This window comes from Talpa occidentalis, unplaced genomic scaffold (assembly GCF_014898055.3).
Source record: "Talpa occidentalis isolate TD23 unplaced genomic scaffold, MPIMG_talOcc4v2.1 talOcc4.13, whole genome shotgun sequence".
In the NCBI taxonomy this organism is placed as follows: Eukaryota; Metazoa; Chordata; class Mammalia; order Eulipotyphla; family Talpidae; genus Talpa; species Talpa occidentalis.
In genome coordinates this window covers 84723093-84739671 of record NW_023601322.1, presented here as the reverse complement: position 1 = coordinate 84739671, position 16579 = coordinate 84723093, and the positions used below count along the sequence as shown (strand labels likewise).

Genomic DNA, 16579 nt, shown 5'->3' with positions numbered 1-16579 from the left:
GGTGGCACAGGGGTAAAAGTCTCAGTGCGATCAAGCTTTCACCAACCACTGCAGCATAAATTTGATCCCAGGCCAGGGAGCTGACCCACATGACTCTGCAGACCTACATCTCCTGTCTCACCTGCTGCTCCCCTCAGCAGTGTATTTCAGTAGATCTGCCTGTTCTGCTTCCCACTGTCTCTGGTGAATCCTCTCACCTCCCACCTTTGGCCTACACCCCAGTTCTTATATGCAAAAATAAATAAAAATAAATCTTAGGAAAAAAAGAAAGAAAGAAACTAGGTATTAGGTGGGTCTTTGTAAAGGAGGCCAAGCAGCAGGGTGTGACATGAATGGGGTTAAGCTGAGCAGTGTGGTCAGACAGTAAGAGGTCTGGGCAAGGCAAGACTGCTGACTACACCCGGGTGGCAGGGCTTGGCCAGTTTAGGAGACTGAACAGACTTTACAGCCTCTTTTAAAGGTAGCAATCAGGGTCAGAGAAGCAAACTAATTAGATTCTTCAGAACTGTGGTCCACAGTCACTACTAGAAAGGACTTGTTCTCTGGTTGAGGTCAAGGAAACCATCTGCCTTTCATCTATTGTAGTAAAGGAATTTTTCTAGTCAGCACTTTTCCCTGCCAGAGCCTCCTGATACCAGCGACATTAAAAAACTTAATCCCCAAAACTGAAAGCAACCAACAAACACATTTTAAAATGAATATGGAAGGAAAGAAGGGAAGGAGAAAAATAAATGGAAGGAAGGGAGAAGGGTAGAGAGAAAAAGAGGAAGGAGGGACAGAAGAAGAAAGGCAGGAAATCAGCCTTGATCTCATCAAGATCTCTCAGTGTTCATGTCAAAGGCAAGGATTGGCTGAAGCTATGAGTCCCTCGTGGTTAGCTAATTCCTCAGAGTAGGATAATTTTCTTCATAGTTTTTCACTTTCAGTAACTTGAGGAAAAGCAATGGCAAGGACAATTTATAAATGTTGCTACCAGCGAATGCCTCTGTATGTCCTTATTGGGCATTCTTGAAGGTTACCAATGGGCTCCTAAAACTGCAAACTCAGTGCTGTCTTCCTGGCCTCAAAGCATACCTCCACACCCAACCCCTCTCATCCCCCACACACCTAGCAACAGATTTCTTAAAGCTGCTCTTATTGGTTGTTCATTTCCCTCCCATCTGTCTGATGACATTAGTCCCAATAGTCTACTGACTATTTGGGAGTCACTAAGTTTTAACTCTTGGTTCTCCACTGTTTCCTGTCTTCACCCTCTCTTCCTTGGAAATCTTCCCTGAGGATAAACCCCTAACAATAAATGTCTATTGCTCAATTTTGTATTTCCAGGCTGTAATTATTACAATCCCATCTCTCCAACTATCTTCTGTGGATGCATTTGTGATCACTTCAAATTGAAACCTTGAAACCTGCCTTAGCTTTACCTACTCCAATGTGTTGTTCTGCTACTTTTTTTTTTTCCTATTTCTACTACTTTATGCCATTTTCTTAGTTAATCCAACTGTTAAACAGTATTTGTCTCCATTTACACTCTATTATGACAAACTCAAATCTTTCCTCCTTTCCAGAATAAAAATTTTTCCAGCAGGACTATTAACCAAACAGATGTGTTCAACACCAAATTACAATATCTACAAGAGAAAGTTAGAAAGACATAAAGTACCATCTTATATTTTTAACATTTTTCATTTCTGAAAAACACATATTTGAAGATGAGGGTTTTTTTTTTTTTAAGAAATATATGTAGCAAAAAGGCATTGCTTTTATCTATCTATAGTTCTTGAGGTTCAGAAAGCAGTAGACCATATTTACAGAAAATTCATTATTGATTCAGATAGATGGGCCTTAATCAATACACTATTTGCAATGTGGAGTTCTCTCTCCATGGATGTATTAGAATTAGAAACTATAATGGAAATCATCTATACCCACAACATGGCAGAGTTCTTCCAGAACACAGGGAAAGGTATTGTAGCCATTTGAATGTTTAGAAATTTCAACTATAGGAGTAAGGGTTTTTAGAAAGCTGATATGAGTGAAAGAAGCAGTAATGTAAACAACTTAGGATAATACTTGGTTTACTAAATAGTCAATTAAAGTTAACAATGACAATGATTGCATTGTTCACATTTCTTTTCAGTATGTCCATGGCAGCTAAGCTACTGAACTTGATAACCATATACCACTTTGGGGATTTTGTAGATTTATATAACTTACTTTTAATGTACACTCTGATGCCAACCAGGCTTGCAATGCTATTTTTATGGGAACCAACACTGCCATTCCCAAATTCAAGGTAGGGCCCTGGAGCCTATGAATACACCAATGAGAGGCAGTCAGCTTGCAGTTGCTCATTTCTCTTATCATCTGTCTTGCCTTAGCATTGACTCCTTACCTCCTCAGATAGAGAAAAAATAAGGATATATTTAGTTAACTTCTTTGTAAATTTGGGACTATTTGTGAGAATACTTTTTTTTAATTTAAATTTTATTTTTATATTCCCCATACAATTACAACCCCCTTATTTTTACCCCAAGCCCTCCTTTCCCCGCCCCCCACCCTCCATAGAGTGTCTCTTGTTCATAGTTACTTGTTGATTTTGATATTTTCTTTCTTATGGTTATTCTTTTTCCTGGTCCCTTATTTAAGTTTTCTAGATTCCTGCTATGAGTGAGACCATCCGGTATTTTTCTTTTTCTTTCAAAGAGCACCTGCACCCCTATGTTTATAGCAGCACTATTTACAATAGCTAAGCTTTGGAAACAACCCAAATGTCCAAAAATAGATGACTGGATCAAGAAGATGTGGTACATATACACCATGAAATATTACTCAGCATTCAAAAAAGATAAACACATGCAATTTGCAGCAACATGGATGGCACTGGAAGGGATCATGCTCAGCGAAATAAGCCAGAGAGAATACTTTTTTTTTTTATTTTTTTATTTTTTAAAGAGGCATGTTTTATTTATTTATTTATTTGTTTGTTTGTTTATACATGCACTGGGTACAGTCAGAAGCACGGGAGGGTGAGAGAATTCACCAGAGCCAGAGCGGGGAGCAGAACAGGCAGAAGGACTGAAGTACACTGCTGAGGGGAGCAGCGGGCGGCAGGAGAGGTCTGCGTGCCATGTGGGACCCTCCTCCGGTGGCCGTGGAGCAGCCGGGGATTGAACCGGCGCCGCAGAGGCTGCGGGCAGCTTCGCAACCCAGCGCTCAACAGCTGCACCACCGGGGAGGCCCGAGAATACTTTTTTTTAAAGATTATTTATTTTATACAAGAACCAGGGTACAGGCCAGATGTGTGCGGGAGGGTGAGAGGATTCACCAGAGACAGAGCGGGGAACAGAACAGGCAGACTGATGAATACACTGCTGAGGGGAGCAGCGGGCGCAACAGGAGAGGTCTGTTGTGCCAAGTGGGACCCTTGCTGGCCGGCCGGGATCGAACGGGTGCTGCAGAGGCTGTGGACAGCTTCACAGGGCGGTGCTCAACCGCCTGCACCACCAGGGAAGGCCCTGTGAAAATACTTTTGATTTGCATTTCCTTTTCAAGAATTGAGCCTGGGAGAAGCAAGCAGGATCATACCATAGCTCAGAGGAATCTTCTGCTTTATTGTAGTTGGTCATCACTTTTTCTGGTTTCTCTCAGGAGGTTGTTGTGATCCTTTCTCACCTTGGTTGTTATTGACAACATTTTGCTCTTTTAAAATAAAATACATTAATTAGACCAATCTAAGAATTTTTTTGGCCAGACTTCTATTCAGCTGGGAAAGGCCAGTTTTAAATTAAACTTCATGAAGTTTAATTTAAAAGTAAAAGTTCTACTATATCTGAGATGACATGAAACACAGAATAAAGATCTCCTGTTTGATTAAATAAAAAAAAAAAAATACACATAGGGCCTCCCTTGTAGCCTATGGGTTAAGTCTCAGCACTATTACAGCAACAGCCTGAGTTCGATCCCCGGTCAGGGAGCTGACTTACATGGTGCAGCAGATCTCTCCTGACTCACCCACTGCTCCCCTCAGCAGTGTATTTCAGTCAGTCTGCCTGTTCTGTTCCCCACTTCTCTCACCCCCATCCCTCTGGCCGCACCCCGGTTCTTCTGCATAAGAAATAAAAAATAAATACATATATATTTGTTACTTAGATATTGGTGGACAGTATGTGACCCAGCCTCGTGATCCCATCTTTTGCAGAAACAGTCTCAGTTTATATTGCTTAAGTAAAGGAGTCACTCAAATGACTCTTAGTGAGACACCGAATGCTTCAAGGGCACTTGTTATGTTATTCTATGCAGAAAAGAGACTGGCAGTTTCTTTTCCTGGAAAATGTTGTGTTCTGTCTAATCAGTTATTCCATAATACATACATGAGTGAGGACATACTTCCTGACAAGCTTTGTTTAATATACAGTTGACTAAACAAAACACCTTTTTCTTTCTTTGCACATACTTTCTGCTTCCTAAGCTATCATATCAGTCTTTTGTTATTATTCCTTCACATATTTCCCATTTTGAGAAACATTCCTTAAGTTTCTATTCATTAACTTACATCCCTTATCTCTTCTCACGTCTTCTATTAAGGGAAAAATGGTACGCTCTGGTGATTTCCCAAATCACAGTCCCTCATTTTATTTTTTTAAGTATTTGATTTTTTTTTTTAGAGAAGTTTCAGGTTTACAGCAAAATTAGGAAGAAGGTACAGAAGATTTTCCAAATATTCCTGCCTGCATATAGGCATAACTTCCCCATTGTCAACATCCTCCATGAGAGTAAAGCTTTTGTTACAGCTGATGCACCTAGACTGATACATTATAATCAAAGTTCACAGTTTACCTGAGACTTCATCCTTAGCTACTATATGGTGTTGTACAGTCTGCATATTTGGAAAATTTTATGACATGTATCCATCATTGCAGTATCATAGAGTATTTTTGCAGCTCCTTTAAAAAGCCTCTATATCCCACCTATTTGTCCCCCACCCCAATCCCTGACCTTTATATTATCTCCATAGTTTTGCTTTTTACAGATTTATATATAGTTGGATCCTACAGCATGTAGCCTTTTCAGATTATCTTCTTTCACTAAGTACTATGCATATAAGATTCTTCCATGCTCATCATAGCCTAATAGCTCATTTCTTTTTAGTGCTAAATAAAAGTTCATTGTACCATTACTGAAGGACAAGTTGATTGTTTCTAAGATTTTGCAATCATAAATGCATTGCTATAAACATCTAGGTGCAGGTTTTTGCGTGGGCATCAGTTATCAACTCCTTTGGGTAAATACTGTGACTGCCAGGATCACAGTGGTAAATGTGTATTTAGTTTAGTAAGAAATCACCAAAATGTCTTCCAATAAGACCATCATCTTGCATTCTTACCTACAAGGAATAACAGTTTGTTATTCCACATTCTTGCCAGCTCTAGTTTGTCAGTGGTCCAGATTTTGGACATTATAATAGAAGTGTAGCAGTAATTCATTTAATTTTCATTTTTCTCTGATGACATGTGATGTGGAACGTCTTTTCATGTGCTTATTTGCCATCTGTCTGTCTTTGCTGAGGTGTCTGTTAAGGTGTTTGTTCTATTTTAAACTCAGCTTATTTTGATTTCTTCTTGTTGAGTTTTAAAAGTTTAAGTGTGTGTGTCTGTACATTTTGTATAAGAGTCTTTTATGAGATTTATTTTGTAAATCTTTTGTCCCAGGCTGTGGGCTGTTTTCTAATTCTCTTGACATTATCTTTCACAGAGCAGAATTTTAATTGAAGACTAACTTTTACTATTTCTTCCATGGATCATCTTTTGGTGTTATAGGTACAGAAATTATGCCATTCCCAAGGTCATCTAGGTTTCTACTATGCTATCAGCTAGAAGTTTTACAGTTTTGCCGTTTAGGTCTGTGATTCCTTTTTTTTTTTTTTAATATTTATTTATCTATACATGCAAGAACTGGGGCACAGGCCAGAGGTGTGGGGGGTGAGAGGACTCACCAGAGACAGAGTGGGGAACAGAAGAGGCAGATCCACTGAAATACACTGCTGAGGGGAGCAGCGGGCAAGTTAGGAGAGATCTGCTGTGCCATGTAGGTAGCTCCCTGGAGGGATTGAACTAGTGCTGCAGTGGCTGAGAATAGCCTCTTAGGCTGTGTCTTAACCCCTTGCGCCACGAGGGAAGCCCATGACTCATTTTGAGTTACTTTTTCTGAAGGATATAAGGTCTGTGTCTAGATTTCTTACTTTCTTTTTTTGTTTTGCATGTGGCTACCCAATTTCACCAGGACCATTTGTTAAAATGACTATTTGGGGCCTCCCTGGTGTCACAAGGCATTAAGTACAGCACTTTGATGCTATCTGCAGCCACTGCAGCATGAATTCAATCCCCAGCCAGCCAGGGAGCAACCCACATGGCACAGCAGACCTCTCCTGCCTTGCCCACTGTTCCTCTCTCAGCAGTGTATTTCAGTCCGTCTGCCTATTCTGTTCCCCACTCTCTCTGGTGAATCCTCTCACCTCCTGCACCTTTGGCCTGTCCCTCAGTTCTTGTATGCATAAAATAAATAAATCTTTAAAAAAATGACTATCTTTGTTTAATTGTATTACTTTTATCTCTCTGCCAAGGATCAGTTAACTATCTTTTTGTGGATCTGGAAATTCAATTCTGTCCCATTGATCTATATGTCTATTTCTTTGCCAACTCCACACTGTCTTAATAACTGTAATTTTATAGTAAGTCTTGCATTCAGGGAGTGTCAGTTTTCTAACTTTGTTCTCCTTTAATATTGTTATGGCTATTCTAGGTCTTTTGCCTTGTCATAAAACTTTGGAATCAATAATCACCAACTAAATTACTGGAAATTTGATTGGGAGACTTCCGCTTCATTCCTGTCCCAGAGCCTATTACCATCAAGTTGCTCCTGACTTAACAAACTCCCTGCTACTGTCTTCTACATAATTTCTCCTTTCCTGTTCAAAATTACATCACTTGATTTCTCTATCCCCCTGTTAGGGGGAAATGATGTCCTGAGTTAATCCCATACAGGCTTTGTGTACCCCACCCCCACTCCAGACTAAAGCCATCAAGACTCTGGGAAAGACAAATCCCATCACCACCAAGGGAGGGTGGCTGGGACCTGAGGGTGGAGTTGGGCAGCCAGGTTGGATATAAAAAACCAAACACGTGGGCCTTGGGCTCTCTCTGGCTCGCGATCGCTCGCCTCCTGGCTTCATGGCTCCTGGCTGGCGGCCAACTCTGAGAGCGCCATTTTGGGATTCCTGATCTGCGGATCGGGTAGGACTCATTTAAAACTTTGTCTCCCACTTTTTCTCCCAGAGCTGTACATTTCCTCATTTCCCCTTCCCTTGTAAATAAACCTTTTATTAACCTTTCACATGTGCCTGCAGTAGAGCATTGATAAGTCCTTTTAAGCACGCGGGTGAGGACCCACAGTCAGGCACCCCGTTTTGTATCGGGTTGCTCTATAACACCCCTAACAAAAACTTTAATAGTCATGAGCAGAGACACAATGTACTTTAAGTCTCACTGACAAGTGTGATTATATGGTTAGTTCTATGACTTTCTTAAAAGTATTAGCCTTAACCAAGTGAAAATCTACCTAACTGGCTGAGGATCAAGGAGTTTTTGGGTTGGGGATATTTACTTTACCTTTCCACAAAGACTGGCCTTTATAGTTTGGAGTGGATAAAAGTGAGGGGGCAAGCTTTCCTTTGATCTTGAGAGAGGAGAAAAATGTTTTAGGAATATAATTCTTTCTACCAGAGATTCACAGAAGACCCAACTTAGAAAAGTCAACCTACTTCCCGTTTCTTCTCATCTTGCCAGTTATAGATGGATGGTAGGTTTGTTGTAGAGCAACCCCGATACAAAACGGGGTGCCTGATTGTGGGTCCTCACCCGCGCGCTTAAAAGGACTTATCAGTGCTCTACTGCAGGCACACGTGAAAGGTTAATAAAAGGTTTATTTACAAAGGGGAGGGGAAATGAGGAAATGTACAGCTCTGGGAGAAAAGTGGGAGACAAAGTTTTAAATGAGTCCTACCCGATCCGCCTATCTGGAATCCCAAATGGCACTCTGAGAGTTGGCCGCCAGCCAGGAGCCATGAAGCCAGGAGGCGAGCGATCGTGAGCCGGAGAGAGCCCAAGGCCCACTTGTTTGGTTTTTTATATCCAACCTGGCTGCCCAACTCCACCCTCAGGTCCCAGCCACCCTCCCTTGGTGGTGACGGGATTTGTCTTTCCCAGAGTCTTGATGGCTTTAGTCTGGAGTGGGGGTGGGGTCCACAAAGCCTGTATGGGATTAACTCAGGACATCACTTCCCCCTAACAGGTTCTGGTTTTATTCACCCTGAGAGTCAAGAAACTTTGAAAAACATTTAGAGGATCTCTACAGCCCAAGAGAGCTGAGTTCAAATTCTTGGATGGAGCTATAACCTAGATCTAATGTGACCTTGGGCAAGTTATGTAATCTCTTTGAGTTCAGGTTTTTTCATTTGCAAAACAGAGATGCAACCCCTGTAGTGTTGCTGAGCTTTAAAGGAGATAAATAAAATACCTATGATATAGAGAAAGTGTTTAATAAACGGGTTTTTTTTTAAAGATTTTTATTTATTTTATACAAGAACCGGGGTACAGGCCAGATGTGCAGGAGGGTGAGAGGATTCACCAAAGACAGAGTTGGGAACAGAACAGGCAGACTGACAAAATACACTGCTGAGGGGAGCAGTGGGCGAGACAGGAGAGGTCTGCCGCGCCATGTGGGACCCTCGATGGCTGGCCAGGATAGAAATGGCGCTGCAGAGGCTGCAGACAGCTTCACAGAGTGGCACTCAACCACCTGCGCCACCGGGGTAGGCCCTAATAAACAGTTTTTATAATGTTTAAAAAACAGTTTTGCTTCTGGATGGAGAACCTACCAGCTGAGGGAGCACAACCCAAGAATATTTAGAACCTCCAAGTTTTAGAAGTGTTGGAATTAATTTTACTATAGCAACAATACTATAAATGATGGCTAGGGTTAACCTATAAAGTTCCTAATGCATAGGTAAGGTGGTGTTGGCAGTACACGCGAGATTTCAGGGGCATTCATGTCTTTACTTGTGCACAGACCGTCATATTTTTTTTATGAGATGAATGAGGTCATAGTGCTTGGGTGAAATTCCAGCAACACGCTCTCACTGACTCAGTCTCAGTTATGGGATAAGAGGACTCCCTTTACTCCTAACCTCCCTAATCTATTGATTTTTGGCAGTGAGGACTGAAGTTCAGATAGATGTGGCTCCCTATTGTTGACTACAGGCCCTGGAAGCACAGGGATTTATAGCAACGTGTTTAGGATAAGGATGGCAAGAAGATGGGTAAAAACAAAGATTTCAGCAGCTCAGACCGTGTGAATAGGCATGGTTCCTTTCCAATCTCAGCTGGCTTCCTATAAGCTTCTCCCCTCCGCCTTCTCTGCCACAAGATCTGAAAGCTTGGCCTGTTTGCTTTTCTTTACACTGTTACCACTTACTGAATTGTATACAAGTCAAGTGCCTTCCCTTTTCAAACTAACATTAAAGAGAAATAACTTCTTTTTGTCCTGTCAATATCAGAAAACCACATTACTTGGGTATTCTAAGAAATTTTGCTGCCAGTAATAATGCAAAATTTAATCAAAAAGTAACTTCCTTTGTTACAACCATCCTTCCGCTGTTGTTTCCTAGGGGGAAAAAAAAAAAAAACAACTAAAGAAACGAAAAGAAAAAAAATAAACTAAAGGAAGAAAGCACAAAGTCACACACAGTCTGTGAGAACTCCAAGGACAGAGTGATTTAATTCGATTACTGCTCAGGCAATAATTAGATTCAAGAATTCTGGACACTTTGTTATAGGAGGTGCATTTGTGGCCTCTGGGCAAAAGGGAACAGGGGTAGAGGATGGTAGACAGACACTTTACCTTCACTTCCCTCAGTTCCTTATTTAATAATTTTGCCACAGGTCAGAGTTAAGCTCTCATTGCAAATAAATCAGAATTGTACTTAGGATTAGATATGAATCTCCTTAAAGGGAAGTCACTACAGGGCAATATGTAGAAACTGCAGGTTGAAACCAAAATGGTTTTCTACAGCTATCTCTCTGGGATAGTTTCTTTAGGGGAACCTTCATATATGTATGTATGTATGTATGTATGTGTGTATCAGTTCTGTGTATATATTAACCCATGCATTCAACTGTTTGTTGAGTATTTACTCTGCTAGGTTATAGTATGTGAAGAAGCAAGGACACAACAGATGTAAAGATGCTTATGTAATCATTCACATTAGATGTTTTGCGAATTAAGCTGAGTGGTTCAATAGTGCGATTATGTATAGCAAAAACTACTTCATAGATCACAGAGCAGTAGAGGAGCCTTTCTATAGGTCAGGGGTCAACAAACTTTCCCTCAAAAGGACCAGATAGTGAGTATTTTTGGCTTGGCGGGTTATGCAGTCTCTGCTGAAACTACTCAACTTTGTAGATGTGGTATAAAAGTAACTATAAGTATTATCTAAATGACTATATTTGGCTGTGTCCCAAAGATATTTTATAGACATGTGAATTTCATTTAATTTTCATATATCATGAAATATTATCCTTCTATTCAGTATTTTTAACCATTTAAAAATGTAAAAGCCATTCTTAGCTGAAGGGCTGTAAATACCCAGAAAGTAGGCAAGAGTTGTAGTGAACAGATAAATTATAAACATTAAGGTTTTTCATTGAAACTATTCATTTGCTATACAGCAAAGAGAACTTGTTTCATGGTACCAATATAAGAAGGCAGGAAAAGCATTTCCGATGAATGAGAGACAAAAGGGTGCCCTTGGTTTTTCATTAGCCATTCTATTTCCATAATTTTGGATTCAGATTAAGATACCATCGTAGTAGAGCAATCCCCAGGGAAATGGGAGGTTCCAGTTTCCCTGCCCTACCATAAGGAATGGTGGAGCTAGGCAGAGAGACATATAAAGAAACTATGCTTACTTCTTGGCCTTGGACTTGTACGAGGGACTTGTGGGAGATGGAAGAAGAAACTTGAAAGGAGACAGAGACATGGGTGAGAGACTCTTGAGGAGGCAGCCTTTATCTTGACTTGGGTTGTTTTTTTTTTTTTTAAGATTTATTTATTCATACAAGAACTGGGGTACAGGCTAGAGGTGCTGAGGGTGAGAGGACTCCCCAGAGACAGAGCAGGGAACAGAACAGGTAGACTGACCAAAATACACTGCTGAGGGGAGCAGCAGGCGAGACAGGAGAGGTCTGCTGCGCCATGTGGGTATCTCCCTGGCTGGCTGGGGATCATACTCGAGCTGCAGAGGCTGCTAATAGCTTCACATTGCTGTGCTTAACACCTTGCACCACCAGGAAGGCCTCTTGACTTGGGTTTTAATTTTGCTCTTTTCTGCCCCTTTTCCATGGGACCCCACCAGAAGGTACCTTAGATTTGTGGCAAGCTTTTGGATCTTAGCAGTCTTACTTTGGGCCAACCTTGTTTGGCTGGTGCATTTTTCCACGAGGGGATGGGTAATTTTGGACATTAATTGGAAACCACTTTAACTATATTCTTTCTCTACTGCCTATTGCTCACTACTAGTATTAAATATTAGATACTAATTGTATTTCCATTGAAGGTCTTATGCACTAGAGTATGTTTTGTCTTGATATGGTGGATGGCAGAAACTATTTAAGACTGGCAGTTTTGGGGACTTTAGGGTTCCCCTCACCCTGCCCCGTAATGACATTAGAACACTTGTGGCAGTCTCAAACATCCCTTCAAAGTTTGATTTGGACTTAGGTTTGACATTATTTAGAAAACTTTAAAGTATATACCAGAAGGTTATTTTATGAGAGTAAAATAATAACAATAACAGTAATAACAGCTAACATCTATTGAACTCTGTGCCTAATGATGGAAGCTGGGAATAGAAAAATTTAGGATGGAAAGTCTCACAAGGACAAATCCAAGGTGGTGATAGAGATGATTAATGAATCTACAATGGGCTATGGAAATTTCCAGGAATCTGAGGTGGGGTAGAAAAGATTATCAGCCAAAGGTGTGGGCAGAGAGGATTAATAATCATAGAATACCAACCCAATCCTGCCCACCTATGAATATGCAGGCATTTTTTTTTCCTTTTCTCTTTTCCTTTAATAAACTTGCTGTGTGCTGGCGAATGGGAACATCTGCTGAATTCTCTCTCAGAGGGACCCAAGTATGCCACACACCAAACCCCATCACTATCTGAACCCCAATACCTACCTAACACTGTTCTCATTTAATCCTTATAATAATTACACACAAAAAATCCTATACTTTACCTTACCTTCTTTATTTCTTTACCAATTTTGCCACTGGTCAAAATTAAGCTTAAGTTTTTTGAGAAGTCAAAACTAGATTTGGGATTAGATAGTTTTGTTAAGGGGAGGTTAAGTGACACTAGGGGGTGAAAAAACTACTGTCCCCACTTCATGGATGGGATAGTAAAACAGAAAGAGTACGTAACTTGTTTGAGTGGTGACGCTAGCATTCAATCTCAAGTAGTTTATCTCAAAACTTAAGTAATCTAAAAAAAAACTAGCAAGTATGCAGAGTCGCAGGAATGAAAATGCCAAGCAAAATGTTATTGATACTCACAGTCAACATGCCAAATTTACACTTGAGAAAACCTAGTTTTAAGTTTTCCAAGGTCCTAGAGCTATTATGAGATCATGACTAGATCTCAGATTTTTTTTCTTTTTCTATTTTTCCCAAATTATGTTTATTGAGGTGAAGTAGGTTTACATCTTTGTATTTGCTCCAGGAGTCTTAGGGTCAAACCTCTACAAATGGATACTTTCATACCCTACCCTGCCTCAACAATCTTCCACAATGTTCCATAGGAGCCCGTCTCTCCCCGAATCCCACCCCACCACTCTTCTCTGGTTGCCTCAGTTTTGCAGACAGATATAAGAGTATATTACTGGTTTTGTTTGGACTGACCCTTTATGTTTCTCTATTCCACATATAAGTGAGACTATCCAGTTTGGAAACAGCTTAAATGCCCAAGGATGGAAGAAGGGATCAGAAAAATGTGGTTTATAGACACAATGGAATACTACTCAGCTATAAAAAAGGATTAACTCTTGCATTTGTGACAACATGGATGAAACTGGAAAGGATAATGCTAAGGAAAATAACTCAGAAAGCGAAAGATCTCAGATTTTCCAACTACTAGGTCACTTAGTTTCTTTAATTTGCTATACTAAAAGTTTTTCAAAGCAAAACTGCAGAATAAAATGAGTGACAATATTAAACTTTGGGTTACATAGCATTTTTGTGGGGCAATGGAAAATCTTGATTTAGTCTAAAATATAAAATTAACTTAAAATCACTTTAAATAAAATTTGGATTAATTATCAAAGACAAACTATATGTTAGACCTCAATAAAAGTATTTTTTTAAAGATTTATTTATTTATACATACAAGAACTGGGGTATAGGCCAGAGGTGTGAGGGGTGAGAGGATTCACCAGAGACAGAGTGGGGAACAGAACAGGCAGATTGACTGAAATACACTGCTGAGGGGAGCAGCGGTCGAGTCAGGAGAGGTCTGCTGTGCCATGTGGGCAGCTCCCTGCCCTGGGATCGAAATGGTGCTGCAGAGGCTGCACATAATGTCTGTGGTAGCTTGTGTCTTAACCCCCTGTGCCACCAGGGAGGCCCTAAAAGTTTTTTTTTTTTTTGAAGGCAAATTATATATGAAGTCCCTCCCTCATTTTATGAAGAGATTGGGATAAACCTTTCAATTTAAGAAAAGGGGTATGGTGCCTAAACTTGTTTTTTAAGTAACTTTTTTTTAATTTATAATTTATTATTACATTATATATATATTTTACTTCATTCTTCCCTTTTTGTACAATGCATGCTTTCTTCTCTCAGGTGTAGTCCCCATATTTTAAGTAACTTTCTATTGCAAAACAAAGCAAATGTAAAAATTGCCAAAAATTTAGGAAAAGCAAAAGGAAGTTAAAATTACTAGTAAACCTCCCGGTTTAAATATTAATTTGAAATTAATTAATTTTAACCACCAAAAAATACAGAAAACATCAATTTATTAATTTAAAAACCTAATCCATAAGAGGAGAGTTCCTACTTATATTCATTCAACCTTTTATTGAACACCTAAATTAGAACTGACACTGGGCTAAACACTTGGGACACGGAGATAAACAGAACACAATTTGTTCCTAAGGGGCTTACATTATCTGCGAGATGCAGTATAAACAGATATTGTTTAAAAACAATACAAAGCTGTGTGAAAAGACAATGCGAGTTGAATCTCACCCTTCTGTGACACTGAGTTTGGAATCCTTATTCTTTTTGCAATGCTGAAGGCAGGGCTGGCTGGTGCAGTACAACTACCAGGACTACTTCAGCTGTATGTTACGTAAAACCAGGTTAATATTTCATTTTAGCATTTGTCAAGGGTTTAAACCTCCCCAAATTATCCTGTTTAGCGAGTTGGAAACCCGGCTGAGGCTGGAGTCACCTTTTTTTTTTTTTTAATTTAAGATTTATTTATTTATACAAGCACTGGGTACAGTCAGAGATGTGGGAGGGTGAGAGGATTCACCAGAGAGAGAGCTGGGAGCAGAGCAGGCAGACTGACGAAGTACACTGCTGAGGGGAGCAGCGGGGCGAGACAGGAGAGGTCTGCCGCGCCATGTGGGTATCTCCCTGGCCGGTCGGGACTCGAACCCGCGCTGCAGAAGCTATGGACAGCGTCACAGCGTGCGCTCAATCCCCTGCGCCACCGGGGAGGCCCCTGCTGTCACCACTTCGCCGGGACGGGGACGCTCCACGGGTCACACTTAAGTACTCAGGGGTCGCCTGGGAAGCGGTGCTTGCTGGGACTTGTAGTCTCCACCCGCACCATGGAAACTACAACTCCATTTATAATGCATTTCTCCCTTTTAAACTCTCCGGCCCGGCATTCAGACCAAGCGCTAACCTAAAGCACAACCCGCTAACTCTCACCTCATTCCAGACGCGCTGTGCGTTTAAGTTCGACGGTCCAAAGCTGAGTCGCTCCCAAGCCTCAACGCGATTGGCCGGTCCTCAGCGGTGGGCGGAGCCCCCGTGCACCGGCGCTCGGGATTGGGCGGTTTCTGACGTGTAGCGACGAGGCGTTTTCAGACCGGCCTGCCGACCTGCAGACTGGGGAAGAGCGAGTCCTATACCGCAGCCTGCGCTGCGCCTCCTGAAATCTCGCGATATTTCGACAGAGGCGACTTAGAGACGCGTCGGGAGCGCCGAGGCAGTGGGGGCTGGCGGGCGCCGGCGCCGGGAAGGGACAGGTCAGGCGGGGAGGGCGGTCGCGTGCTGCCTGCGCCACTCGGGCTCGGGCAGAGCCGGGTTCCCGGAGCCCAGAGGAGGCAGGTAGCCGGCGCGGCCCTCCTGGCCGGCGAGGCGGCTCCAGGTGGCGGCCGCTGAGTCGACCCGCGCGTCACCTGGGCCCGGGAGGGCTGTGACAGGTGCGCGGACGGGCGCGGCGCTCGCCGGCTCCCCGGCCCGCCCCCTCCGGGCCTCGCCCGCCAGGACTCGGGATGAGCTGCGGGCCCCAGCTGAGCGGCTCCGGCTCCTGGCGCCTGGCGCGGTCGCCGCCCAAGAGCGGCCGCCGCCCCTGAGGGAAGGAGGGAGGGACCGGCCGCTGACCCTGGGCATGAGCCGGACGCGGCGTCCGTGGCTGGACTGAAGCGCCGACATGAACCTGCACCAGGTGCTCACCGGCGCGGTGAACCCGGGCGACCACTGCTTCTCCGTGGGCAGCGTCGGCGATCAGCGCTTCACGGTGAGTGAGCGAGGCGCCCGGGGCCGCCCCGCGCCCCGGAATCGGCCGGGTTCGGCCCGGAATGACAGGCAGAGGCCGCGAGCGCCTCGTCTTCCCCACTGGGGTCCCCCCGCCCCCGCCCCAGCACCCCCGCGCCCCCCTGGAGGTCCCCGCCCCCTGGGCCCAGGCCCAGCTGACCTTTGAGAGCGAAGGAGGCAAAAACATTCCATCCTTGAGGTCCTTCCTCTACGGAGCCAGAACTCGGATGTTAGAATGTTTTACAGGATTTTAGAAGTGACTCCCTTCGTCTGGAATGGTTTATCAGAGTCGTTTTTCTGAAACTCATTGTTGAGTAATGTGGCGCTGGGGGCCTGGGGGAGGTCTTTTTATTTCCTCACTCCAGAGGCTCAACTTGGCAAGTTTAGAAGTAGTTAGGATCGGTTTCATATTTTAACTTAAGGTCAAGTATCTGTGTGGCTAAAAGGAGTGGGTGTCTTCAAACAATTACTGATTATTTGCCATCAGCGACAAATGCTGAGTGGAAATAGAGTGAAAGTGTTCTTCGCTTATTTTCCTTTCACATACACAAGGAGTAACTTTGGAAACAATCACTTTTCATAAAAAATTCACTCCTACCAGCCTTTGGATTCCATATGTAAGAGTTACTGGGCCTGGGAAACTTTTATTTACTTTCCATCACTCACATTAATTACTGAAAGTTTCATTGCTGTT

General features: G+C 42.5%; 1 protein-coding gene and 1 long non-coding RNA gene across 2 annotated transcripts in view; one reads left to right on the top strand and one right to left on the bottom strand.

Annotated features, from left to right (window-relative positions):
• Nucleotides 1–3593: 3593 nt before the first annotated feature.
• LOC129145648 (uncharacterized) lies at nt 3594–16141 on the bottom strand. Its single transcript, XR_008551507.1, has 3 exons — nt 16046–16141; nt 15055–15234; nt 3594–3699 (listed from the first exon to the last, which is right to left on the bottom strand). It is a non-coding gene; the product is annotated as an uncharacterized LOC129145648 (long non-coding RNA).
• The window catches only part of DMXL1 (Dmx like 1), a 122513-nt gene continuing 121617 nt past the window's right edge, over nt 15684–16579 (top strand). The window contains exon 1 of the mRNA XM_037509473.2: nt 15684–15868. Coding sequence (XP_037365370.1) covers nt 15782–15868 — 87 coding nt within the window. The 5' untranslated portion in view covers nt 15684–15781. The remainder of the gene's footprint in view (nt 15869–16579) is intronic.